The 26,921-nt window shown below is 51.5% G+C and overlaps 1 protein-coding gene across 3 annotated transcripts in view; it reads right to left on the reverse strand.

Annotated features, from left to right (window-relative positions):
- Positions 1-21,367, reverse strand: part of ANO9 (anoctamin 9) — a 41,608-nt gene extending 20,241 nt beyond the window's left edge. Inside the window, exons 1-11 of one of the 3 annotated variants that reach the window (XM_073347022.2) lie at positions 21,001-21,367; positions 10,620-10,670; positions 10,081-10,191; positions 6,456-6,592; positions 5,951-6,000; positions 5,377-5,421; positions 4,200-4,258; positions 3,829-3,911; positions 2,136-2,270; positions 1,412-1,508; positions 889-949 (exon numbers count right to left, since the gene is read on the reverse strand). In XM_073347022.2, coding sequence (XP_073203123.1) covers positions 889-949; positions 1,412-1,508; positions 2,136-2,270; positions 3,829-3,911; positions 4,200-4,258; positions 5,377-5,421; positions 5,951-6,000; positions 6,456-6,592; positions 10,081-10,191; positions 10,620-10,670; positions 21,001-21,006 — 835 coding nt within the window. In that variant the 5' untranslated portion in view covers positions 21,007-21,367. Of the gene's footprint in view, positions 1-888; positions 950-1,411; positions 1,509-2,135; positions 2,271-3,828; positions 3,912-4,199; positions 4,259-5,376; positions 5,422-5,950; positions 6,001-6,455; positions 6,593-10,080; positions 10,198-10,619; positions 10,671-21,000 lie in introns of all 3 variants that reach the window. The other 2 variants (XM_073347020.2, XM_073347023.2) reach the window with 2 other exon arrangements.
- Between the last annotated feature and the right edge of the window lie 5,554 nt (positions 21,368-26,921).

Here is a 26,921-nt window from a genome sequence, read left to right on the forward strand (position 1 = left end):
CTCTGCAGAAAAGCCCTCCAAACAGGGGGTGTTTACTGCTGGGAGCCACAGGGTCAATCCAGGAGAAGGATCACAGCTGGGTCTGAATGCACTTCCAGGACATGGTGGCCAGTCTATAGTATATTTTCTAGCCAGAGTTGACAGACTCCCATCCATCTGGGTGGTTTACCCCTCACCTCTGTTCTGGGGCAAGTGTCTCGTCTCTCTGCTACACAAGCTGCTTGCAAAACATTATGGGCCAGATCCTGTGCTGTTCTTTGCAGGAGAGAGGGAAGGAATGGAGATACAGGAGTGGTTTTATACTGGAATTCTGGGCTGCTCTGGAGGCCAAGAGGGCCCCTGCATAGCTTGGAGTAGCCCCAGGGACTGCTCTGACTTAGGGCAGCTTCCACCTCTCCAGTGTCCACAACCAAGTCAGGTCTTGAGGATACCAGTTAGTGCTAGCTGTGGCAATGCTTTTGGAATGCATATGTTGGTAACCTCAGAGCTGAAATGGAACCAGATTAGATACACAGATGCTACTACGGTGGGTACAGAGAAAACCCATAGACAGATGGGCCACCAAACTCATTTCACACAGGCCCCTAACCAGACTCCCGAGCGGAATGTCCAGAACTGGATTTGAACCAGTGATCTAAAGTTAGAGTACAAAACCCATCCCCAAACGCACGTAACTTCACCAGTGCCTATCCCTTCCCCTTCACACACTGCCCAATCCCAGTCCTTCCCCTGGTAAAGTTACACCTCTCTGCCAGGCGGAGAGGATGTTGGCAGGTACTGAATAAACAGCGTGGGAACCCGGTTTGTCACCAGACCCACATCAGGCTAGAGCTGGCAGCCATTCCCACTTCAAAGCCTCGTGCTATGCACAGAGAGACAGAAACCTACCCCAGAGAGCCATGAGCACTGCAAAGAGAATCGTCCCCTCGTTGTCAAACAGGTGAGTGACCTGGAAAAGGAGAGACCGAGAAAGAAGGGATTACAAAGGGGCACAGGGGAGGAGTCTGGCAGGAGAGGACGCAGGACGCACCAGGGAGCTGCGGGGACCGTGGCAGCGGCATGGTGTCCCGTCCCACCTGGGAGAGCAGTGCTCCACGGCCCTCAGGACATCATGGGAGGCAGAAGAGGAGAAACCAGGAGTTCTTAAGACTCAACCCAAAGCCTGGGACGCCTCCACCCCACGGGCAGGACAACGGAACTGGACATAATTCTCTGCCGTCTTACATGCAGGATCTCCCTGCGGCCACCTTCAGCAGCTGACTCATTTCCTGTGTGTGTTGGGGGGGTGGGGGGGGAGACCATACTGGCCGCGTGCTGCTGGGTGTATCGTGAGGCAGCATAGGCACAGCAGCTATTGGAAACAAGGGCCCAGTGGAGAAATGGAAGGTTTCTCTGGAGAGCATTGATTTACCTTGGCATAGGTGCAAGTATCCGACAGCTGCCAGAACGGGCAGTTCTGGTCGCAGAGCGGGCACATGATGGTGGTGTTGGCTTCACAGATCTCTTTGCTGGAGCAGGAAAGAAAGTAAGGAGTACGAGGATTGCTTTGCTAGCCCATCAGCCGTGTGCTCATTCCAGCCAACACACTCAGTCAACAGCCAAGGGAGAGGCAGAGCAGGTACTCACCGCTAATGGACGGAATAAAGCTCTACATTGCAGCTACCAGATATTAGTGCCCTGGTGGTGCCAGGTGAGGTCTCCTCCTTGCCAAGCTTCCTCGCAGGTGCATATTCATACACACTCCGCTGGTCACACCCAGATGCAGGGGTGTAGCTAGCAGTCTGGACACACTTGACAATCTATTGCCCCCTGCCTGCAATACGTCCCCATTCTCCAAAGCAGACATGCCATTCCTTACAAGGGCCAGTGCACATCCCAATAAAGTCCACAGGAGTCACGTGACTGTAGAACGTGAGCCATGAAGTGGAGCTGTTGCTGGAAGTCAATGGCCCTGCAAGCCCATGCAGAGCTCCCATAGAAGTCAGAGGTAGTTCGATAGAAAGAGAACTCGTAGGATCAGGCCCCAGAATTGGATGCCATGTATAGGAGATGCGATCACCCGTATTCACACATTCATGCATACATTTGGACACGTGACATGACATGCACGCACAGTGTCCCCTCGATGCTCTTACCTGACCTGACTGGAATCAAAATGAAAGCACCCATACAGGAAGACAAGCGGGCCCAGCACAGCAGCTGGGAACAGGATGCGGGTGTACCAGCCTAGCCAGACAAAATACAGGGCCACCTTCTCCCCAAAATAACTCCTGAAAGACAAGGCAGGTGCTTAAACCACTCACCAAAGATCCCATCTAGCCCCAAATTTGCAGTGACAATATCCAATGTCAGCCAAATGCCCTTAGGCAGTGTTCTCCCCACTCGGAATCCCTTGTGAATTTCCCCCAGGACCTGAGGATGAGGGATGCTGTCCCCAAATATCTGTCAGCCCCGTCTTCTTGCTTCTCCTTAGGTCACTGCATGACCCGACCCTGCCTTGAGGATATAGGTGTTAATGATCTGGGAGAGAAGGGGTGAACAGTGAGGTGGCAAATGTCTCCTGTGAACACCACGCTGAACACTCAGGTTAGTCAGGGCCAGAGAAGAACGTGGGGAAAGTCAGAGGACGTAACCAAGCGAAGCGAATGAGCAAGCTGATGGCAGATGATTAAATACAGTATTGGCACGCTGAAGGGACTGATTTGAGCTGCTCATTTATGGGTTCTCAATAAGTCTGTAACACAGGAAAGAGATCCAGGCATCATTGTGGACAGCTCAGTGAAGAGCTGTGTGAGGTGCAGCTGTAGCCAGAGTAAACAAACCTGAGACTAACACAGAAAGGAGAATGCCTATATATAAAGCTAATGGTGCAGCTCCATCTGGAGCGCTGTGTTCGGTACTGGGCACCCCATCTCCAGAGAGAGAGAGCAGATTCACAGGGGTTCAGAGATGGTGAGGGAGAATGATTTAGGGGCATGGGGGGAAAAAATAACCTCTGCTGGAGAAATGGAAAAGACTGGGATTCTTTATTTTAGAAAGGAGACGAATAAAATGGGACAATCATTATTTTGTACACTTGAATGGCCTAAAGAAGGTAGGTCAGGAATTGCTCTCACAATACAAGAATAAGGGGCTACTCAAAGTGCAATATGGTAACTTAAAACATGGTTAAAGGAAATGCTTTTTTAAACAATGCAGAGTTAGCATGAGACACACATTGCCACTGATACAACCGAGGCCAGGAGCTTAGCAGGATTCAGAAAAGGGCTGGACATTTCTATGGATGATGAGAATATCCAGAGTTACAAATTGTAAGGATTAAAATCTCCAGGGGTTTTGAAAGGGATATAGCCCCCCTTTGTTCACGGTATGAGCCAAGCTCTGTCTAGGGGAAGGGTGTGGAGGATTAAAAGGCCCATTCCCTGGGGAAGGGTTATCCCATAATTGCCTACTGCAGAATTGCTGCGTCTTCCCCCGGTGGCTGTCAGAGACAGGATACTAGACTAGACGGACCACAAGTTTGATCTAGTATAACAATCCTACGCTCCTAAACCCACAGCAGTCAAGTGGGTTCACAGTTGGACAAACTTGGTTTGCCTAGCTCCGGTTTGAACTTGGAGCTGGATGCTCAGCGTCACGTGTAGCTCACGACAGCTGATGCTCAAATAAATTGGTTAGCCTCTAAGGTGCCACAAGTCCTCCTTTCCTTTATGCGAATACAGACGAACACGGCTGCTACTCTGAAACGTGCAATGAAGTTATTCTGAATGGGTATTTTACATGGTGGCCGTGTGCTGTCCCATTGTGCATACCCTTGGCATGGGTTACCTGATAGGCTCAATTGGCTGTTCCTTCAGTATCTTTCTCCATTGGGCCCAATTCCTCTTCAGTAATATTCTCAGCTCTCCTTGCTGGAAAAAACAGCATTCAGATCAGGCACAGACAGAGATATATGCAACCTGCCAACCCCACCCCCCACACATCCCGTACACTCCTACTAAGATGTTAATTAAGGCTTTTTCCAGACACATACCACCACATCCTCACCCAAAGGAGGTGCAGGACCATGACCTATTCCTCTGCCTTCCCAGCCACTCCTCCCCTACTAACCCACTTCCTCTCCTGCATCTGCAGTCCACACACATTGTCTCCTGCGCACACGTACGCGCTCAGCACCCAGGCACCCTCCGATTCCTCACCTCATGCAGTGGGAATGCTGCCTCAAAGACCTTCGCCTTTATCAGCCTTCGGAGCGTCTCTAGCAGCAAAGCAGGAACAGGAGAGTTAGCAGCGACAGGCAGGCACAATTCCCCCGTGGCACCCAGTAGAACCCAGGCTGACCCTGCGACCCGCACCCCCCATTAAGAGAAAAGGCTGTAGGGGACACCTGAACAGAACTGGAGTTCAGAGCTCTGCTTCGGTGCTGAAAAGGAACTGGCAACAGGCAGACTCTCCCCGCTGCAGACAGACAGCCCGGAGAAAATCCCCCAACAGTCAGCGCACAGAGCGACGCTGCTGGCAACCTCAGCAGAGGCGCTGGTCCTGCTGCACCCACGAGTCTCCCGCGGTTTCTGAACAGCGCCTGTCACGCGGAGGTACGCACGAGGCTGTGCGCGAGTGGGAGTGTGCCCATGCGCAAGGCTAGGAAGGCGGAAGCTCGTGTGAGTGGCACTTGGGATCAGTGGCGGATTTAGCGTTAGTGGGGCCCTGTGCTCAGCTTCATTTTTGGGGGCCCCCCTCGGGACCCAGTCAAGAAAAAGAACATTCTCTCTAATCTCCCCCATCCCCGTTTTTTATTCTTTTTTTTCCTTTATCCTCCTCCTATATAATAAGTAATAGGAAGTACATGAAAATAAAGGGAGGTACCATGAGTGTTTTTGTAGTCTAACTTCCCCGCCCCCCCACAGACCACTTGAAAATTGCTAAGGGTCTCAGCGGACCACTTAAAGAGCTTTCCAAATATTGTTTCTATTGTTAACTAACTATTGTAAAGTCCTTTAGATAAGAGCACTTTATTAAAAGAAAACAACATTAAAAACCATTGGGGTGTGGGGTCTGGCCAGGAGTTAGGATGTGGGAGGAGGCTCAGGGTTGGGGTGTGGGGTCTGGGTGAGAGTTAGGGGGCAGGAGCGAGCTGGGGGTTGGGGTGCAGGGTCTGGCCAGGAGTTAGGGTGTGGAAGAGGGCTCAGGGCTGGGGCAGGGGGTTGGGGTGTGGAGCGCTTAAGTGGGGCAGTTTCTGTTTGGTGCGAGGGGTGCAGGAGTCAGAGTAGGGGGTGTGGGTGGGCCTGGTGTGTTGGGGGGGGCAGTGCACGGGGAGGGTGGGGGGCGGGACTCAGGGCTGGGGCAGTCCCAGTCGTGGCCGCTGGGTTACTTTACCTGGGTTGCTGCCCCGCCGCTGCTCCTGTTTGCCGCCAAAGGGATCTGTGGAGGCAGCAGCACATGAGACCCCCTGGCCTGCCGCTCCCTTCCCCTGGCCTTTTCCCAGGGGCCGCCAGCAGCGGTGCACACCAGGGACTGCACCTGCACTGCCCGGAGCAGGGCAGGCGTGGGCGGCCTCCCCACCAGGGGAGCGCGCCCGCCTCCCCCACAGCACGCCCTCAGCCGGCCCCTCACCTGCCTGCCTGCTGTGGCACACGGGGACCGCCAGCGCCAGCCGCCATGGGAGGCAGCAGGAGCCCAGCTCACCGGCTAGGAGAGTGCACCGCACACCGTGCCTCCAGCACGGCTCTTAAACGGCTCCCTCCCTGCTCTCCCCCACAGCGGTCTCCCCCTGCAGGGAGTGCTGGATGGTGTTTGGCTGCCCAGCCCTGGGACCCCCTGAAGTTGGGGGCCCCCCATTCCAGGGCATTGTGTGTTTCATTTTAAATCCGCCTTTGCTTGGGATGTGTATTTGTGACTGTGCACATGGGAACGGCAAGAGCGAGCTAGAAGGGAGGAAACGTTTCCTTACCCTCACAAGAAATTTCCGTGTTCTGCAGGATAAAGTTGACGATATGTATCCTGAAACCCCAAATAATCAGGGATTAGGAAGAATTAAACACTGAAGGGTGAGCATGGGCCAGAATAATGGCCTGGGATTGCCATGGCAATGGGAGATAAAGGCTACACCCAGGATCCAGAGATTAAGGAATGGGTTAAGAGATCTGGACAGGTAGGGGAGCAAGGAGCAGGGCAGGAAGAGGGAATGGGGATAAGGTTCAGTTGTGGGGAATTGGTGGAGACCAGGCCAGAGGGGCAAGATGTGCGAGGATAGGAGCTCAGCATCACTCTCTGATTTTACATGGTTTTCTAGTAAGGATACCAAGCATGGCAAAGCAATTCCCCATGGGGAACCAGGGAAGGGGGCCTGTGATCCAGCTAACAGGCACGTCTTACCCTAGGGTGCATGATCCACCACAGGCATTAGCGTGAAGAACCCTGCACCCTGAGGTCTTTGAGATCAAGGATACGCTCACCTGGTGGTGATGGGCACATCCTCCTGCATGTGGTGATTCTGCAACCCACCGTCTGGATTCCTCAGCAGAAATTGGTATTTTTGGAAGATTTCACTCGGGGCATGGACCCCATAGAATAGTTTCTTGTCCTCGATTTCCTGGGTGTAGGATCGGAGAGCAGGGAGATTAGAGAGACATGCCGATGAAGCAAGCCCTGGGAGGTATGAAATGGGACTGGAGCGTTGGCGAAGAGCTGCTCTGCAGACAGGGCGGCAGGAGCTCTGGAGAGCACTCAGCCACGGGGCAAACCACTGCAAAGCGGAGAACCAAGAGGCAGCAGTGCAGCCACGTCCAGAGAACGGAGCAGAAAGTCTCCTCCTCTGCAGGGCCCTGTCATTCTGCTCCATTAACTCCTCTTTCCCTCCCGCTGTTGGCTGCTCTCCTCCTACCACACTTCCCTTCCCCGGGCCGAGAAGGTTCTCCCTTCCTCACCAGCCAGCTGAGCTTGCGCTTTGCACCGTCCAGCCCCTCCTCAGCACCCTCTCTCCCCTTCTCGGAGTGCTTCCTGCCCCGTTCTCATCACCAGTAATTCCCTAGGCCTGGGCTACACGGAAAAGTTACATCAGCATTGCTACGTCTTTCAGGGGCACGAAAAAACTACCCTCCTGAGGGACGTGGTTATACCAACCTAACCCCGGTGTAGACAGCACCAGGTCAAGGGAAGACTTCTTCCATCGACCTAGCTACAGTCTCTCGGGGAGCTGGATTAACTAGTGTGACGGGAGACCCCTCCCACCGCTGTGGCGTGTGTGCACGGAAGCACTACAGTAACACAGCTGTAGCCTTTTAAGGGGCTCTCAAACTTCATTGCACAGCAACAAAAATTACTACATGACCCCAGGAGGGGGGACTGAAGTCTGAGCCTGAGGGCTTCAGCCCCAGGCAGCGGGCTTTGGCCCAGTCAGTGGGGCTTGGGCTTCAGCTTGGCCCCGGACTTTGGCTTCAGCCCTGGGCCCCAGAAACTCCACAGTTTGAGAGCCGCTGGTGTAGACAAAGGGACAAGGTATCTTGATAGGGCCAGACAAGGAAGTAATACAGCCAGGAAAGGGTTGATGTTGCCTCTGAGGAGAGGAAGAGATCTGTCGCTTGGACAAATAGATTTTAAGGCCAATAGGGCTCACTAAATCTTCTAGTCTGACCTCGCATATAAACACACCTCATCAGTAACCCTTCTCACTCCAGGAGAGAGGGGTCCATCCAGAACAGGGTCAGAGGGTCCACTGGTGAAAAAGGTTTGGGGGCGGGGGAAAGCCCAGAACTGAAGGAGGCTGGATTGATCAAGGAGGCTGGATTGCCCTCATCCCTGGGGAAGGTGGTCCCTCCAGGGCAGCATTAGAATTCACTGGAGGAAAAGCTCAGTCTTGAAGGAGCAGGGAGGCTTCAAGTGGCTGAGAAAACCAAGTACAGAATTCTTTACAACTGTTTTTGACCTTCCTTCTGCCCTCAACCGTTGCTGTTCCTGGAATGAACTAGCCCTCCTGGTATGGAGGAAGTAGAGAATGGGCTCATGCACTAAAGAGCACAAAAGCAAGGTCTTTGTATAAAGAACTAAGCCCCACGTACATTTGATGGGAATGAGCACCCGAACACCTTAGAGCAGTGGAGAAGAAACCCTGAATTGTCATTCCTAGGAGAAGACATCTAGTGGTGTGCCATGGTCTGGATGGTGAGGAACCCTGGAACTGCCTGGCTACAGGCCAGATCCTCAGCTTGTGTAAGTCAATGCAACTCCGTTGATTACAGCCGAACGGTGGCGACTTACATTAGCTGAAGCTCTGGCCTTCCGTCGATAAAGCCAGCGGTGAGCTGGAGCCGGTTGTTAAATTTAGAAGCCCTTTTAGAACCGGTTGTCCCTCACAGGACAACTGGTTCTAAAAGGGCTTCTAAATTTAACAACCGGCCAAAAGTGGCACCTTAGGCACAGACTCCGTGGGTGCTCCAGGGCTGGAGCACCCACAGGGAAAATTTGGTGGGTGCAGAGCACCCACCAGCAGCTCCCCGCCCCGCCCCAGCTCAACTCCGCTCTGCCTCCTCCCCTGAACGCGCTGCCCTGCTCTGCTTCTCCACCCCCCATTTCCCGCGAATCAGCTGTTCACGCAGGAAGCCTGGGAGGGATGAGAAGCAAGCGGCGGCTTCGCGCTCAGGCCCAGGGAGGCAGAGGTGAGCTGAAGCCGGGGGGTGCGAGGAGGGCCGCCCACGCCGCAGCAGGTAACCCGGGGGCACAGGGAAACTGCTCCCCGCCCCAGCTCACCTCCGCCTCCCTGGGCCTGAGCGCGAAGCCGCCGCCTGCTTCTCAGCCCTCCCAGGCTTCCCACGTAAACAGCTGATTTGCAGGAAACCGGGAGGAGGGGGGGGGGAGCAGGACGGCGCATTCAGGGGAGGAGGCGGAGCGGAGGTGAGCTGGGGCCACACGCGGGGCGGGGAGGGGAGCTACTGAGCACCCACCAAATTTTTCCCATGGGTGCTCCAGCCCCAGAGCACCCACGGAGTCGGTGCCTAAAGGAGCCATTTTTGATGTGATCAGTGGGGGAGTGGCTGCTCCCCTCCTAGCTACACTCCCCTGCCCCTAGGAGCCAGAGGGACCTGCCGGATGCTTCCTGGGAGTTCCCCAGGTAAGCACCGCCAGGACTCCCCACCTCGCCCCCTAGCAGGTCCCTTTGGCTCTTAGGGGCAGGATGGGCACCCACTACGGTGGCCCACAAGACCCTCCTGCCTGGTTCTGGGGGCAGTCAGGGGACAGGGGAAGGGGGTGGATGGGGCAGGAGTCCCGGGGGGCAGGGGTGGGCCACGACCCCCTCGTGGGGTGAGGAGGGAACCGGTTGTTAAGATTTTGGCAGCTCATCACTGTATAAAGCTATAAACCCAGAAGGTGACTCAGCTTCCAGGGGAAGGTGGGTCTAGGCTTCTAGGGAGAGGTGATCACACTAAAGTTGCACAACATCTGTCTGGAAATCATTTTAGGTGGTGCCTAACATCTGCACCTGCTGGTCTGAACAGGCTGATTACGTTTCGTGACACAAACAGTCAGGACCTTGGACTGTGATATCAGGATGGGCTTTCCTCTGATTTCTTAAAAAGGGGGGTTGGGGAGGAACCATGAGCAGGCCGGCCCGAGGGCAAGAGGGGAGGGGAAGCCTTTGTGTCTCTTTCATGCCGGTATTTCCCCTGAGCTCACAGAGCCAAATCCCTCTGTGTGCGCTACCTCACAGCTGCACTGTGGCACTGGGAATGGGCATATACTCTGTGAAGGTTACATGGACAGCCCAGGACCAGCTAAGCCAAGAGCAATGGGATGAAAATAAGAAAAGGGGAAAAACGTACAGTGGGCTCAACATTCACAACGAGCTCCGTCTGCAGAAACATCTCCCCAAGGGAAGCAGTGGACGCCCCAGTGCTTGGGTCTCTGACACCTAGACTGGCCACAGTACAGGAGAATACGCTGTAAGGAACAATCCTGCACTGGATGATCTCATCGATCTTGTCCAGGTTCTGTGACACAAACGCTCAGAGCACTAAGGGCTGAGTCATCCGGCTCAGCCTGTGATCCTGTGTATCCCAGGACCTGCCCTCTCCTAGTTAATCTCACCTTGATGATAAATCCTTTCTTTTCCAACTCTTCCAGGAATTGCTTCCTCTTAGCTTCCTTCTTGCTGCCAGGCTTGTGTTTGTCGCATACTAGGACGAAGTCCCACTTCATCTGGTTCTGACCAGAGAAAACAGCCCAATGAAATCAGCTAGCAGTGGCATTACAAGGGATATTCTTATAGCTTCCTCCCTGTATGCAGAGGCCGGACTCTATCTCATCAGGCCTGTCTGGAGGGCCCCTAGGATTCTTTCCCAGTAGAAAAAGGGTGACGGCTTGTGGGGAGGCTCCCATTGCTGCTGGGAGTACTGGTGATGCTCTGTCTGCAAAGTCAGAGTGGGGAGATCAGGATGGGGACTGTCTCCCAGTGGGCTGGAGAGAATGCCCTGAGGGTTTTCTTAGCACTAATTGAGCAGGGAGGGAGAAGCAGTCAGACTGTGGTGTGGATCTGCAATCTGATGGCACTTGGGGCTGTGGTGAGCTCACACCATAGCTTGAATGGAAGACCTGCTGCAGCACTGGACAGGAGGATCTTCACTCACCGGGACCAAGGGCTCCAAGTGTTCTCTCCGAGGAGTCAGCTGAATTTCATCCTGCGGTGAGAGGGAGAGAATGAAAAAGGAGGGGGCACGGAGCATTCCATGGGATGGCATCATCACACACACATACCTAGCGTCCTAACCCACACTCTGGGAATGCAGGAAATGTGCCCATAACCAAGGTTCCCGGTCAGGACCTGCATCCTCCTGCTTTAAGTAATGGGGGAAAGCTCTTAAATGAGCAGTTGAACCAGTTCCAGTTGGGAAGAGCAGGTGCCCAGGATTTCATGCCATACTATATCTTAGAGAGGTCCTCCTTTTCTGTTAAGTACAGAAACAATAATAAATCTTACCAAGGTACAGAGTCTTTCATCCCCAAGGATTTTGCAGACTACACAAAGAGTTTACCCCTAACTGCTTCTGAAAAGCAGCCACTGCAGGAGGTGGAAGAGAGAAGCTGTTTCAGATCATCCAGCACCACTACACGCTAGCTTAGGACAGAAAATGAAAGACAAAGAATGCATCCAAACTGCAGCTCCAGAGGAAATTCTAGCTGAGAAGCATTTCAGGGATATGGCAGGAAGTATAAGTGAGGTGACAGGAAGCCACATCTGAGAAACAGGCAGAGAAGTGTGATTGAACTGCAGGAAAAAAATATCAGGAGGAGAGATTGAGGAGCTGATTGCACAGAGGTGCAATCTGAACACATGGGATCCAATTAAACTACATAGGAAGAAAGCAGAGAGGGAGGGAAATGATCTATTTAAATGTTCCTGGCTTTGCTTCTGATTATTCATTAGCTGACCTGGAGAAGAGAAAGCAGGGACAAGGGATGCAGGCAGGAGTTACAGATTGTTTAAGCAGGCAGAAGTGTATTAAGGTTCACCTTTGTGCATGCATTTTCAAATGATTATTCACACTGCTTAAAGTTCACTTCTCTGAAACTGTGTCAGAAAGGTCAGCAGATCTGCTTTCTCCATGCATTTCATTCATACTGCTGGCTTTAGTTGTTACTGCATCTTCCTTCAGTTTGCCCTGCGCAGCTGACAAAGCTAAGAGAGAGGAGTGAGCTGGCTTCTCTTCCTGCTTGTGTATCCTCAAGAGAATTGCTTGCCACTTTCCACATGTGCAAGAAAACCCCTTGGAGGCCAGGGGGCTGGACAGGTGTTGCTGGGGGCAGAATCTGAAGACAATCAGGTTGTACAGGTGTGATTGAGGAGATAATTGACCCTTAAAGGCTTGGCTTTAATTGGCCTGCAGCATGTGTGGTAGTGGGGAGAGGAAGCAAGGGGGGGTGGGGAGTACTGAGCACAGGTTGGGAGATAGAGACCCCTGAATTCTAGTTCTCTGCCACTGACTGTCATCTGGCCTTGAGAAAGTCACTGCACATTTTCATCTCAGCTGCTGTGACAGTAATATTTTCCCCCATCACGGGAGTGCTCTGAGGATGAGTTAGTGGTTGCACAGAGCTTTTGAAGTGCAAAGCACTGCACAGGGGTGAAGTAGTCTACTATAATGCCATGGTGGGGAGAGTTAGCTTCAGGGCAAGGTGACCAGTGCTAGAGACCGAGTCACTCACACTGTGCTCTGTCCCGTAGACTTTACATTTGTAACCTTCCTTAAGGACTGCAAGTGTACAGCATCTCTAGGGAAAATATAACTAGCTTCAGCGATGCCTGGTCAATAGTGTGATGATGAGCACACGCTGTTCATAGGCTGCCAGTGGCTCTTGCTACTTGTGGCCTGAGATGTTTGTGAGCCTACCTAGCAGGGAAAGAGAAAACCCCGACAGATCATTATCAAACCCTTTAATAACCTTGAAAAGGCCAGCAGGGGTCCAGAGATGCAGCCCCTCCTGGGGCAACCTGGGAAAATCAGGAAAGGAACCTCTAGCTCTTTGGCAGATGTAAATCAGCAAGTTCTGTTAACTTCAACTGAACTATGCTAATTTATGCCAGCTGAGGATCAGGCCCCAGAAGTCTTCTAACAGCATGTGGGTCCCTGCACCAGTCAGTGTCTTGTAGTGCACCACGTGTGTTTTCCAGCACAGCCTCAGCATGGTCATTGTGACAGTGTTTCAAGGTGGGCAGACAGCTTAGATGTGAGGATGAAAACAGAGAGGCTAACCTTGGTTTGCCTGTGGCAACGGGAAACTTGGCTGCAATGTGTGTTTGCGTGGAGCTGCTCTTAGTACCTGGAAGGAAGAAGGAGAGCGTGTGGCCAGAGACTGGCATTTGTTGTCAGTCATGTCGGGAAGGTCCTTGTAAACCTTTATGAAAGAACCGAGTGAAGCACAATCCAAGGCTCACGTGGCTCCTTTCTGATAAGGGGACAGGGCTAACCTTGGGGAATATCTGTGATCACTTGTTCTGAAGGGGCGGGGCAAAATTCTTCTCTCAGATTTGCTGGGCTTCTGCAGGCTGAGCTCCTGACGTGCGCATCTACGGCTGGCTGCAGTATGGGGAGAGAGGAAATTCAAAGTGGGCCTCTCGGTGATATGTGCAGCCTGGGTCAAGACCCATGAAAGTTAATGGGAAGAGTCTCATTACCTCTTTGGATCAGGCCTATACAGAGAGCAGCACGCCCAGGCTGAGTGCTGCCACACAGGTCTGAGAGGAGGATTTTGCCCTCTGTATCCCAGATTTATCTAACGTCTGGTTATTTAAGCAAAGCTTATGGATCCTTTTGACGTATGGGAACTTGAAAATAGGAGTGGTGGTAAGAAGCAAGGCCAAATCCTCAGCTACTGTAAATAAGCAAAGCTTCATGGATCTGTGCAGTGTCACTTCTGGAAGTGTGCAGGAAATAGAAGAAGAGCAGATCAGCCTAGACTGGCTGCATGTTTAGTACATAATCCCTGGCCAGTTTCTCACAGGAGATGACTGGGATTGGCCTGCATTCAAGATACAGGGCTAAAGAAGTGATTGGACGCATTGTCCGGGACGTGCAGAAGGAAATCTGCAAACAAAGTCCTGAGCACAGTGGCAGTTAATGCTTTCTTCTCACGGACGAGTCCACAGCCCTGAGCAGCAAGACAGTCTTTGGTGTTTATTTTAAATTGTGAAAGTGATAAGCAGGGGTAGCCGCACTATCCAGAGATCTAGCAGAACAGGCAGATCGCCTAGCGCGACTGCCATGCGTCAGTGTCCACATGAGCATCTCCACATTCTGAAAGACACTGTGAAGTACCGACAAGGGACAGCACTAACATTATGCTTGGCAGGAAAACAGGCAGTTGCTCAGAGTCCTCTGCAGAATGATTCAGGCATACCTGGGTGTAACCATTCAAAGCCCTAATTAGGGATAGCAGGGATGAATCAGTTCAGAGGTAAACTAAATCCATCACCTTCGTGCCTTCAGAGACAAAGTGCATTCGATTTGTACTCAATCTCCTCAAAAGCAGTGTCACTTCTGGAAGTGTGCAGGAAATAGAAGAGGAGCAGATCAGCCTCGACTGGCTGCATGTTCAGTCCATAATGCCTGGCCAGTTTCTCACAGCTCTGTGGCGGAGGTGTTCTTTACTGTACACATACCACTTCTGCAGCAAACCATAGGTTGTTTGATAGGGATATGGCCAAGGGGCTCAAATGGCAAAATTGAAATCTGCGTTTCAAGGTTCAGCAGGGTTTAGATCTAGGGGTTTGGTTCCAATGTGTTTAAAGACAGGAGCCACTTGTGAAATTCAGATCTGGATTCAGAACCTCCCCCAGAAAGATCAGGACTTAGGTCTGAACCAAAATCCCATCTTGGAGGCCCTACACCAGGGGTCTCAAACACGCAGCCTGCGAAGCTATTTGCTGCAGCCCGCCAAGCTCCCAGTGTGCCCCCCCCCCCCAGGTTATTTCCTGCAGCTGCCAAGCTCCCCTCCCCTGCCGCCCACCCAGCGCACTGCATCTCCGCTCTTCTACCTACCTCTAGGCACTTCCTGCCACCAAACAGCTGTTTGGTGGCGCCTTAGCAGTTTCCAGGAGGGAGGGGGAGGAGCGGAGAGCCACATGCTCAGGGAAGGAGGCGGAGAAGGGGTGGGGATTTGGGGAAGGGGCTGGAATAGGGGCAGGGAGGGGGTGGAGTTGGGATGGGGACTTTGGGGAAGGGGTTGGAATGGGGGAGGGAGGAGGCAGGGCAGGGGCGGGGCTTGGGGCGGCGGTGTCAGTGATGCAGCCCGCAGGCTAATGTACTAGTCTTCATGTGGCCCTCCTGGTAATTTGAGTTTACCCTGCCCTACACTCTTTCCGATGGGCCTTACAGCTGCGTTTGACACTGCGGGTCTAATTCTGCTCTCACTTGCACCACTGCAATCCCATTGGCCTCCATGTGATCACACCAGTGTAATACTATTGATATGTTCCGAAATTCTTCCACATCCAGGCGTGGTGTGAGCAAACGCAACACCATTGATGTCAGTGGAGCAGCGCCTAGCCTCTGCTTCCCTCTCTTTTTTACGCTGACTTGCTCGTTTGTGACAACATCAGGTTTGTTGAGGCGATGAAAGGGCAGCCAGAAACAAGGCTTGACGGGCTGAGGGAGCCATTCGGAATGGTCCAGTGGCAGTGACGGCCGGCTCAGCAGTGGAGAGCATCAGTCGTAGGCAGCTGCTGGCCATCACTGTCCGCAGTCGTTAAACTGGGATGGCTTGTGACACATCGAGCAAATTAATGAAGCTCAGATTCAGGGGCTTCTGCTGGACTAACTACCGATCTGTATACGTGCTCTCACGATGAATATTGGCCAGCAGATTTGCCTTCTGCATTTTGTGACTCTCAGTCGGGATCCGTGTGCAAGCAACTCAAGTTGCCAGTGAATGACCTGGGATGAGCGACCTGGGATGACAGAACTATTTAAAACTGAAACCACGCTGCTCAACTGAATGTGAGGGAGGTTTCAGCAATACAAGCGTTGGTGTTCCTCCCTTTATTCCACATGAGACTTTCAGTTCCTTCCTTGTTAATGTTCTCTAACTTCCTGGTCCTCCACGCCGTGACTGGAATCTTACTTCACAACTTGCATAAGCAGCACCCAGCCGGCGTGCTAGAACCAGAAGAACTCGTCTGCCCACCATGCCCACCTGAGGCTGTGCCCTGTAACACAGCTGACGCTCTGGTGTTTGGGGACTGGACAAGAGGGCACTACCTGACTTTGACTACACGTGCGCGTACCCCAGTGTTTACTGGCTTCAAAGCCCAGACCTCCCTGCCCCCACCTCCTCCTGCCTTCCCACAGTGCTGGCAGGGAGCTCTTGGAGCTCTGAAATTGCCACTACAGCCCTCCCTTAGGCCACACAGTGAATTAGTGGCACAGCTGGGAACAGAGGTCAGGAGTAGCTGGCATCCAAACCTCAGCTTTAACCCCTAGAAAATGCAGGCAAGGGGTGAGAGGGGCTTTAAGCCCTCTTTGGGCCTCCCTGATCCTCTGGTTGCTCTGCACCAGTCTGGTGCTCCTGGTGCAAGTTATAGCAGCCTGAAGGCTGCTCCAGCTTGCACTGGTTGCCAGTGGCCATTGGAATTGCCAGGGCATGGAGGAGCCCTAGCAACGTGCCTCTTTACTCAGCCATGACTCTTGCCCCAGACAAGGGAGAAGGGTGGCATAGGAGCACTACGGTGTCTTCACACCGTCTGAAGGTGCCCTGATGCATCTGGCCTGCTGCCTCTCTAAGGCTCACCCTCTCTGGTTCCCTCCCAGCTCTTTTCTCTCTGCCTTATCTCTGCGAGACATATTCTGCTAAGATACCCCACCATGGGGACCGGCGTTTCCGCTGCATCAGTGGGTGCAGAGACAAGGGGCTGGTCGCTACAGGTGTGCCGGCCACCAGGTGTCTAGATATGCTCTGGGCAGGTTCGATGATAAAGTGGTGAAAACACCTGGGGCCTGTCTACAGTGGTGCTCTTCATTTCTGCCGCTGCTGCAGCTCTAGCAGGGACAGGACTGGTGAGCAATGTTAAGTGGAAAAAGGCTAGTGTAGCCACCCCTCTGTCTCACTTCCTTTGCTTGGGCTTCCCTTTCTGATTCCCTCTTGCCCCCACCCTCCTTCTGGCTGCCTTTCTTCCACTGGCCCTCTCCCGAGCTGCCTAAAGGCTATTTCAGTGGAACAGCCTAATCCATCCCCGCACCCCTGGTTCCTGCTAGCACCACCCTAATCAGCTGCTGTACATCTGCTTTTCTGGAGTCAGACCTGAATCGCGGCATCCCGTGGCTCAGAGAACAGTTTTACATTAACAGAACTACACCAGAGAACTTCTCCAAGTCATTTGAGGGGAGGGGTAGCGCAATGGTTTGAGCATTGGCCTGCTAAACCCAGGTTTGTGAGTTCAATCCTGGAGGGGGCCATTTCTCTGGGGCAAAAATTGGGGATTGGTCCTGCTTTTAGCAGGGGGTTGGACTAGATGACCTCCTGAGGTCCCTTCCAACCCTGGTATTCTATGATTTACACTCCTGGTTAGGGCAGACCCATGTTTCCCAGGCCTCACAAGCAGGTTAGAGTGGGAAATGCCCCAGGCATCAGTCTCCTGCTAAAGTTAGTCAGTCTAGAAATAATCAATAAATAGCAGATAAAATACTATGTGCCCTATTGCCAACCGGAATAGATGGGCTGGGAATGACCAGATATGGAGGGCTGTGGGAGGAATGTCCTAGGGGGTGGAGCTATTGTACAACTCCAACCCTAATGGTTGGTGCAGTGTACCTTGTCTCCAACACGTCCCCTCCAGGGTGGAGAGGACTCAACAATCCTCCCTTTGACAGATCTTGCCCTCCCCAAGTCTATCCAGGCCCTCCTCCATTTAACACACACTTTCTGCATGTTGCTGTATGGGGAGTGTTCATTATGGTTTCCACAGCAACAATAATTTGCTCACATTGCACATATGCGTATTCAACTGGCATTACAGATAACTCCATATCAAGCAGAGCTGGTTGAATAATGACAAAAATGTATTCACAAATCAATGAATCCCAGATTGCTGAAAACAATCCACTAATACTGTACCTGATCCTCTCTGGAACTGGCTGATTAGTAGGAAAAACTTCTTCCCAGCTCCTCCCGTCCCAGCCAAGTTGTGTTTAGCACAAGACCAGGGCAAATACAAAGATGGCTTTGGGGCTGTCCTGCACCAGCCTGGATCTCCAGCACAAGTCAGAGCAGCCTTCAAGTTGCTCCAGCTTGCCCTGGTTGGCTAAGGGGCCATTATAATTCTTTCCCTGGACACCACTTCCCACACCGGGGGACCAGAACCAGGACAAGCTACCACACCACCAAGTATACTCTTTGCACAGGGGAATCCTCAAGGAGTCAGTTAAACTAACTCTAGGGTGCTTTGTGCAGCTGGAACAGGACAAGGCAACCAGAGAGGGACCAAGGATTTGGCCCTATGTGCAGTTGAGGAGGCTGGATTAGGGTGGCTGTGGCCATCATAAAAAGAAAAGGAGGACTTGTGGCACCTTAGAGACTAACCAATTTATTTGAGCATGAGCTTTCGTGAGCTACAGCTCACTTCATCGGATGCATACTGTGGAAAGTGTAGAAGATCTTTTTATATACACACAAAGCATGAAAAAATACCTCCTCCCACCCCACTCTCCTGCTGGTACTAGCTTATCTAAAGTGATCACTCTCCTTACAATGTGTATGATAATCAAGTTGGGCCATTTCCAGCACAAATCCAGGTTTTCTCACCCCCCCCCCCCCACATGCACAAACTCACTCTCCTGCTGGTAATAGCTTATCCAAAGTGACCACTCTCCTTACATTGTGTATGATAATCAAGGTGGGCCATTTCCAGCACAAATCCAGGGTTTAACAAGAACGTCTGGGGGGGGGGTAGGAAAAAACAGGGGGAAATAGGCTACCTTGCATAATGACTAAGCCACTCCCAGTCTCTATTCAAGCCTAAGTTAATTGTATCCAATTTGCAAATGAATTCCAATTCAGCAGTTTCTCGCTGGAGTCTGGATTTGAAGTTTTTTTGTTGTAAAATAGTGACTTTCATGTCTGTAATCGCGTGACCAGAGAGATTGAAGTGTTCTCCGACTGGTTTATGAATGTTATAATTCTTGACATCTGATTTGTGTTCATTTACTCTTTTACGTAGAGACTGTCCAGTTTGACCAATGTACATGGCAGAGGGGCATTGCTGGCACATGATGGCATATATCACATTGGTGGATGTGCAGGTGAACGAGCCTCTGATAATGTGGCTGATGTTATTAGGCCCTGTGATGCTCAAATAAATTGGTTAGTCTCTAAGGTGCCACAAGTACTCCTTTTCTTTTTGTGAATACAGACTAACACGGCTGTTAATCTGAAATCTGTGGCCATCATAACTCTGAATTGGCTATGATCTGTGTAAAATGTCAACTTTAATTCTTGCCTTTAACAGAAGTTGTTGTGTCTCTTCCCTGCCCCATATTTAGGGCCCTAAGAAATTCACAGCCATGAAAAACGCATCACGGACCGTGAAATCTGGTCTCCTCCCATGAAATCTGGCCTTTTGTGTGCTTTTACCATACACTATACGGATTTCACAGCGTTTCTCAAATTGGGGGTCCTGACCCAAAAGGGAGTTGCAGGGGAGTCACAAGGTTATTTTAGGGGGGTCGCAGTATTGCCACCCTTACTTCTGCGCTGCCTTCAGAGCTGGGTGGCTGGAGAGCAGCGGCTGTTGGCCGGGCGCCCAGCTCTGAAGGCAGCTCCCCGCCAGCAGCAGCACAGAAGTAAGGGTAGCAATACTGCACCCCCCCCCACAATAATCTTGCGACACCCCCCCACACACACAAACACCCCCCCACACACACCCCACACACAAACATACACTCCTTTTTGGGTCAGGACCCCTACAATTACATAGGGTGACCAGATGTCCCGATTTTATAGGAACAGTCCCGATTTTGGGGGTATATCACCCCCCCACCCTCTGTCCTGCTTTTTTAGACTTGCTAGCTGGTCACCCTACAATTACAACACTGTGATATTTCAGATTTAAAAAGCTGAAATCATGAAATTTACGATTTTTAAAATCCTAGGACTGTGAAATTGACCAAAATAAACCCTGAATTTGGGAAGGCCCAACCCATATTGGAAGAGCAGCTAATCAGCTCCACCACATGGGAGAAGGTGAGGAAATATGTAATCCCCCTACCTCACTGTCAGCTTTCACCTGCCCAAGCCCCATCCACAGAATCTGAAATATCATTCTCCTCCAAGGCTGAACCCTCACACTTGGGCAAACAGGTATCCTCCTTTCATACCTACCACATCTACATTATCTCTAGCACATCACAGGCCCCGGGGGCTGTTCACACTATACCAATAAGGGCTATTCACATGAGTGAAGTCTCTAGGATTATTAGGTACCATTTATTTTTTTCTTTAAATTCAGGATGGTTTGCAGTTGTTTTGGTACCTGAATCCCACAATGAAAATTTGTGTCTCTGCTCTTTAAGAATCATTTGCAACAAACAGCTTATCACCACACCACCTCCACTCAACTTATTTTCCACTGCATGCATCCGATGAAGGAGGCTGTAGCCCGCGAAAGCTTATGCTCAGATAAATTTGTTAGTCTCTAAGGTGCCACAAGGACTCCTCGTTCTTTCTACTCAACCTAAAGAAATCCCAGACTCTGAGGAAACTCCAACTGAATTGACACATAATCCATTTGTATACTTCCCATTCATTCCCGTCTTCTCGGGAGACTCCAAGAGTCTTTTTGGACTAAGGAAAATGCCTGATCTTTCTTTCTTTCTTTCTTTCTTTCTTTCTTTCTTTCTTTCTTTCTTTCTTTCTTTCTTTCTTTCTTTCTTTCTTTTTCTCTTTCTGTTTACAGAAACAAAACATCTATCTTCCCCTTTTAGCTAAGTGGGCCTTTCCCCTTCACCTTAGTGTGTTTCACCAGGTTCATAAAAGCTCAAGGGAGGGGACCCTCAGCTGATGTAAATGGGTGACTCTCCACAGAAGTCAGCAGAGCCCCACGCTGAAGACCTGAGCCCAACTTTCAATAAAATGTATTTCTCTTGAAGCCAACGCTTGCTTCCCACCCCTCCTTTCCTTTTGATTCCCCCTCCCCCGCAGCAAACCGAAGGCCACATCATCTGAACATAAACGGAGCCTGGAAGCAAAACGGCTCGGCACCGGTGGGGAGCGAGATCTCCCAACGGCGGCGGGCAGAGGCCCTGGGAAACCGTGAAAGGAGCATGACACGGAGTTTCGCAGGGCGAACGGCGCCAGGAAGGGGAACTAACTCCGTGTGCGGGGTGCGTTCCCGGCGCGGCTCGCGTTGCTCGGAGCGGGCCTGAAGCTGGACTGAGAATCGGATCGGACTTTACAAAGGTGCCTGGTTTCAAAGGTCCAGGGACTTTGCGCACCAGGCGCTGGGCGGTTTCTCCGTCTTACCGACATGGTGGGGAGCCCGGAGCAGAACCAATCTCGCTCTCTGCCGGGATCGGGACCGGGACCGGGACCGGGACCGGGAGCGGGGCGGCGCGGATCCCGAGGCAGGTGGCGGAGCCCGGGCCGCGGCAGGGAGCAGCGGGCGCGGCTCGGTTCCCCGTCCTCGCTCTCAGCCGGTTCCCGGGGGCTCCGCTGCGGCGCCGGGCTCTGCCCGCTCTCGGGCGGGGAAGCAGCCTCCCGCGGCGCGGCGCGGCGAGCTCGGAGGCAGGAAGGGAGCTGTCCTCTCCCGCACCTGGCCGGGGCGTGCGGCTGGGGAGTGGCAAGGCCCCGGCCCCGCTTGCCAGCTGCCTGTGGCTGCCCGAGGGGGACGGGTGCTCACCGCCCCACCCACCACCCCCAGCGGGGGAGCCTCGTGTCTTGGGGCGGGGCTGATTCCCCTGGGTGCTGAGCTCCCCCCACCCCCCTGCCTTCAGTGGCAGCTGGCGGGGGGCCCAGCCCTTGGGAGAACCTGACTCCAGGCGTCAAGCCCTAGCCCCACTGAGGTCACCCAGCGTTTTGCCCTTGATTTCCATGGGGCCAGGATTTCACCCAGGCCTCTCAAGTTGGGCACCCACTAGGGTGACCAGGTAGCAAGTGTGAAAAAGCGGGACAGGGGGTGGGGGGTAATAGGAGCCTATATAAGAGAAAGCCCCAAATATCGGGACAGTCCCTATAAAATCGGGGACATCTGGTCACCCTAGCACCCACAGCCAGCAGCCAGGTTTGCTGAAGGTTCGCCCTGCTGTCATGAAGGGGAGCAGGCACTGGCCAGAGGGGCGCGGCCCTCCTCCCCTCCATTCCAGCCTGTCCCGTTTTGTTCCTCTCTGCCCTAAGCCTCCTAGCCCCCAGTCCTTCCTCCTTTCCTCCATCTCCCACCCTGGGCTCTTCCCGTGCTTTTTTCTGTCCCTCCCTGCCCCCCTAGGCCTTGCTGTAGCTCTTCCTCTGGATTTTCAGTGTCTGTTTCCCCTCATTCAGAGAATCAGAGAAGCGTAGGACTGGAAGGGACCTCAACAGATCATCTAGTCCAGTCCCCAGCACTCAAGGCAGGACTAGTATTACCTAGAAAGACCATCCCTGACAGGTGGTTGTCTAACTTGTTCTTAAAAACCTCCAGTGATGGAGATTGCACCACCTCCCTAGGCAATTTATTCCAGTGCTTAACCACCCTGACAGGAAGCTTTTCCTAAAGTCCAACCTAAACCTCCCTTGCTGCAAGTTAAGCCCATTGCTTCTTGTCCTGTCCTCAGAGGTTAAGAACAATTCTTCTCCCTCCTCCTTGTAACAACCTTTTCTGTACTTGAAAACTGTTAGCATGTCCCCCCTCAGCCTTCTCTTCTCCAGACTCATGTGTTTCTCTAACATGTAATAATGGTTTGGCCTTCCCTGTTCTTTCCCTCCGCCTCACCCCTTACTCTGGCCTTTCTTTCTGTACCTGCAGTAGATTCTGTATTCGTACTGGTATTTTGTTATGTATTTGAACTGCAGTGTCACCTCCGAGCCCCAGTCATGGAGCAGGGCCTCATTGTGCCAGGTGCTGCACAAACACAGAACTAAAGGAAGGTCTCTGCCCCAAAGAGCTCACAATCTATGGGTCTTCCCCATTTTCACCCATGCTCTTTGAAGGCCTGATCCAGCTCCCAATGGGAGTCTTTCCATTATCCTTAGAGGGAATTGGGTTGGACCCTCTGTCTCTTCTACTCTCCAGTCTCTCTTCCCTTCCCATCACACACTCATCCGTCCCATTCCTCTCTCCCTTTCTCACCCCATCAATTCCTCATTCAGTCTCTCTTCTAACCTGTCCCCTCACTCACTTTCCATCCTCCCCAGCCATCAGTCACCTGCCACTTCTTCCCACCCACACACCCATCATTCCCTCTTCTGGCCCCACACTCTTATCATTCTTGCTACCCTCCTCCCGGCTCCACCAAACACTCTCACTTACCCTCCCCCTCTCTGAGTTATCCTTGGAGGGACTCGGTCCTCCTGGCTTTTCCTTCCCCTCCCTTCCTTCGTTAGCAGACTTGGACAGCAGCAGGACCTATGGTCCCATGTTAAACTTGGGACTTCCCTGCAAATGGGATGCTTTGGGGACCTCCCATGAAGGTAGGTTGCAAAGACCACCTTTGGTCTTGATTCTCTCTGGGCCCCCCACTGTCCCTTTCTCCATTCCACTGCTCCAGCCAGCAGTGGAGTTACATGAGGAGGTCTGAGCTGCTCCAACAAAGCCTCAGAAAGCTTCCTCTCATTCTCCAGGAGCCACGGAGGGGAAGGAATGGTGGGCCAGGCCCTAGAGGAAAAAAGGGAAAGGGATAAGCAGTAATTGGAGGATTTGAACTGGCTTCAAATTTCCCCTGCTTAAAGGAAAACTGCAGTGATTTTTATTCCTGTCTGATGATTGCAGACAAGTTTACTGAGTCGGGAAAAGAAGGACACAATAAAGCAACATGTCAAAAATGGTTCGGACATTCCATCAGTGGGACGGGGCAGCAGGGCAAATCCCGGGGCTGCAGTCTGTTGGCATGCATCAGGCCAGAAAAATCAGAGCTGCAGCTAGGGACACTGGGAACAGCAGCAGACTTCCACAGCTCTTGTTAAGTGCGTTGGGTGGGCCCAATCCTCAGCTGGTTTAAATCGGTCTGGTCCCCATTGAACACAGTGGACTTTTGCTGATTGATGCCAATTGAGAATCTGGCTTTGTATTTTTTTTTAATGGACTTTTTGTGTAATGTGAAAAATTACAGAATTTAAAAGCTGTGGAAATCTCCTGCTGTCCCCCGTGTCTCTGACTGAAGCTCTGATCACCTTCACATGGCCAGGCTGACAATCTGGCTGCTTCCTGCCTTATTATTTCAGATTTTATTTGATATGCTATATGGGACCTTTTAAAGCAATAGTTATCAGTGACTTTAGTCACATCTGAACAGTGACACGCTGCCAATATTTTAACCAGGGGCTCCCACAAAACTTTCCCCCTCTAGCCTGTGAAAAGCAGGTATGGTTTAAGTTTAAATGGAACGCAGATCAAAACCAACCAGAAGGCTGCCGTCAAATCAAAGCTACCCCACACCTGCTGAGATGCTTCTGGCACTCCTGATTCCCTCTCCTGCCAATCCTGCCTCCTGCTCCCCTCTCTATACCAACAGCTGCCCCTACCCCCATTGATCCTTGTAACCCAACTTTATTGGTCCATTGGCCCCCTCCCAGCATAGGGCCCAGACCTGGCTTTATCCACTCCTGCTGACAAACCCCATACATTGTGGAAGGGTGGGGGTGTGAGATTTCTGAGAGGAAGGAAGGAACAAAGCACTTTCTCATCCCCATGGAAGGAGACATCACCACGAGCTGTACAGACTTAATATTAAGTGCATTTCCCTGGAAATGTTCTGCCTGCGTTCCCGAAAAAAAATATTTTGAGTGTTTAGAGTGTATGGCACCGTGTCCAAGGTGTGCCATCTGAAATACGGGGTGGTGACTGGGTGGCAGAGAGGACCTGAGAGCCTTTTAGGGGTCCGGGGAGTCAGGGGATGTCTTGCCTGGGAAAATGTCTTACTTTTGAAATAGCTTGCTGCAGTCTAGTGCATTCCAAAGGCAACACATTTCCCCTTCAGAAGTATTTTTATGAACTGCAATCCAAGGGCACACCGGTCTCTAGTGGGGTTAGTTTACCAGTATCCAGAGAGAAGGTGACCCATCAGAGGCAGGGAATCATTCCAACTCCTCCCTGCAGTTTAATAGCAGAATTTTAATAAGGGACTCCAGCGAGTCCCCTCCAGCATGGTACTGGGTCAAAGGACTGGAATGAGTGTATATTCCATTGCAAGGGAGCTGCCAGTCACTTCCTTGCTTTGCATGGACACAGCCCTCTCAATTTTGCCACCAGATACTTGGTCTACTGCACTGCATGTCCTGCCCTGGCCATTATTCAAGAATGCAAATGGTGGATGGTCATAAAACTCAACAGGTGTCAGGTTGTTTCAAGAAAAACAAAATAATAACAAACCCCATTCAAGTCCATCCATCTTACATTGGCGCCCCTCACTGTAGAATCGTTTGATGTTTTCCCCTTGTAGGTGAGCATTAATTACCAAAAGAGTGGGATGTTTACAAACCGGCTGAATGTGAGTACTAGTTAAAAGAGGGTGCACTAACAATAACTTTCCGCTCCTCAGCGTGGATCGCCAAACTCTTGACTTCTAGTTCCACTGCATATTACTCCTTTATAAGGACGGCAGTAGTCCAGTATCCAAATTCCAGCAAGAGCCAGCATTCGGACTGCACTCAACTGGTCACATTCAATATGGACCTGATCAAAAGCTCACTAAAAGAGGCTTTGGATGAGCTCCTGTGTGAATTGATATTGTATTGCCTAGGTAACGGGGAAGCCTCAGTGCAAAAGAAGCACCGTCTTTCCAAAGGGTGGAAAAATATACCAGAATCTGAGCATTTGAAGAATTACAGTGGGTCTTTTAAATAAAGTTTCTGATTAAATAAAACCAGCCTTTGCTTTTGCAGGGCTGCCAGCTCTCATGATTTTATCGTGAGTCTTGTGATATTTGGTGCATTTCTTAAAGTCCCACCTCCTGAAGTCATTTGATTACATGAAAATCGCAATTTTCAATTTTTTTAAAAAGTGAACATCTAGCCCCCATGGCTGCAGAATAAAGTTGAAAATGTGACTTGAGTGTATCTCCAGGGCTCAAAAACCCCAAAAGCAAAGAAAAAGAACCCACATTTCTTATTTTTAGAAATCTCTTGATTTTTTTAAAGCCAATCTCATGGTTTTGGGGGGCTGAGTCATGATTTTTCAATGCTTGGCATTAGCAATACTGAGTTTCTTTTACAGGGTGGTTTTTGGAAGACTTATCTCACTCTGACCACCTACTAGGTCACATAATTCTCATTCCCACCTGCACATCCACATATATAGGGGTGGAAATATTATACTGGGTATCTGTTCGACCTGATCCTTGGGTTAGAGCTCTTGTTGTTAGCACCATGTCAGAGATGCAAAACTATTCTACTGGCTCAGCCTGGCTGCCAGAGCAGGTGAACTCTATTCCTGTAGTCCCAAGCCAAAAGAGTCTGAAGCCCATCTCTGTGATGCAGAGAACAAAAGGGTGAGGACTGCTAGGATAGCCGCAGGACCAGCCAAGCCCAAGAGGAAGCTTAGCCTGAGCTGGATGTTATTTTTTATTTAAGTTAGCAAGAAAAGCAAAGACCAGGAAGGGGCATGTTTGCATGCTGTGTTTGGAGCAGGGTGGAATGGGTTAAGAAGAATGAGTAGCTTTGAAATGCACACACCAGGGATGAGACAACTCTGTTATACCTCTCACCATGTGTCAGTGTTTTCTGAGTTTTAATTTTATTTTTTACAGAGCAAGAACAAAGCTCTGCTCTGCCCAGCTACAGCACAAGGTTTCAGCCTCCTCAGTATCCTCCTATCTGGATTCCCGTATATTGTTCCATAAGCTACACAAGGGGCAGGTCTACACTCGCATTGGTGCAGCTGCACCAGACACTGTCAGGAGAGATCTCTCCCGTTGGCTTAATAACTCCACCTGAGCCAGGGGTGGTAGCTATGTCAGTGGGAGAAGCCCTCCCGCTGACTTAGTGCTGTCTACATGGGAGGTTAAGGTTGGTAAAACTCGACACCCCTGAGCGACATAGTTATAGCGCAGTAAGTGTGTAGTGCGACTACATGCATCTGAAGAAGTGGATATTCACCCACAAACGCTTATGCTTATGCTAGTCTATAAGGTGCCACAGGACTCTTTGCTGCTTTTCCCGATCCAGACTAACACGGCTACCCCTCTGATACTTAAGTGTGTAGTGTAGACGTGGGCAAAGTGATGCTCTTAAGGTCTATGTACACTACAGGTGTGATA

Source organism: Lepidochelys kempii, chromosome 6, assembly GCF_965140285.1.
Source record: "Lepidochelys kempii isolate rLepKem1 chromosome 6, rLepKem1.hap1, whole genome shotgun sequence".
NCBI lineage: Eukaryota > Metazoa > Chordata > Testudines > Cheloniidae > Lepidochelys > Lepidochelys kempii.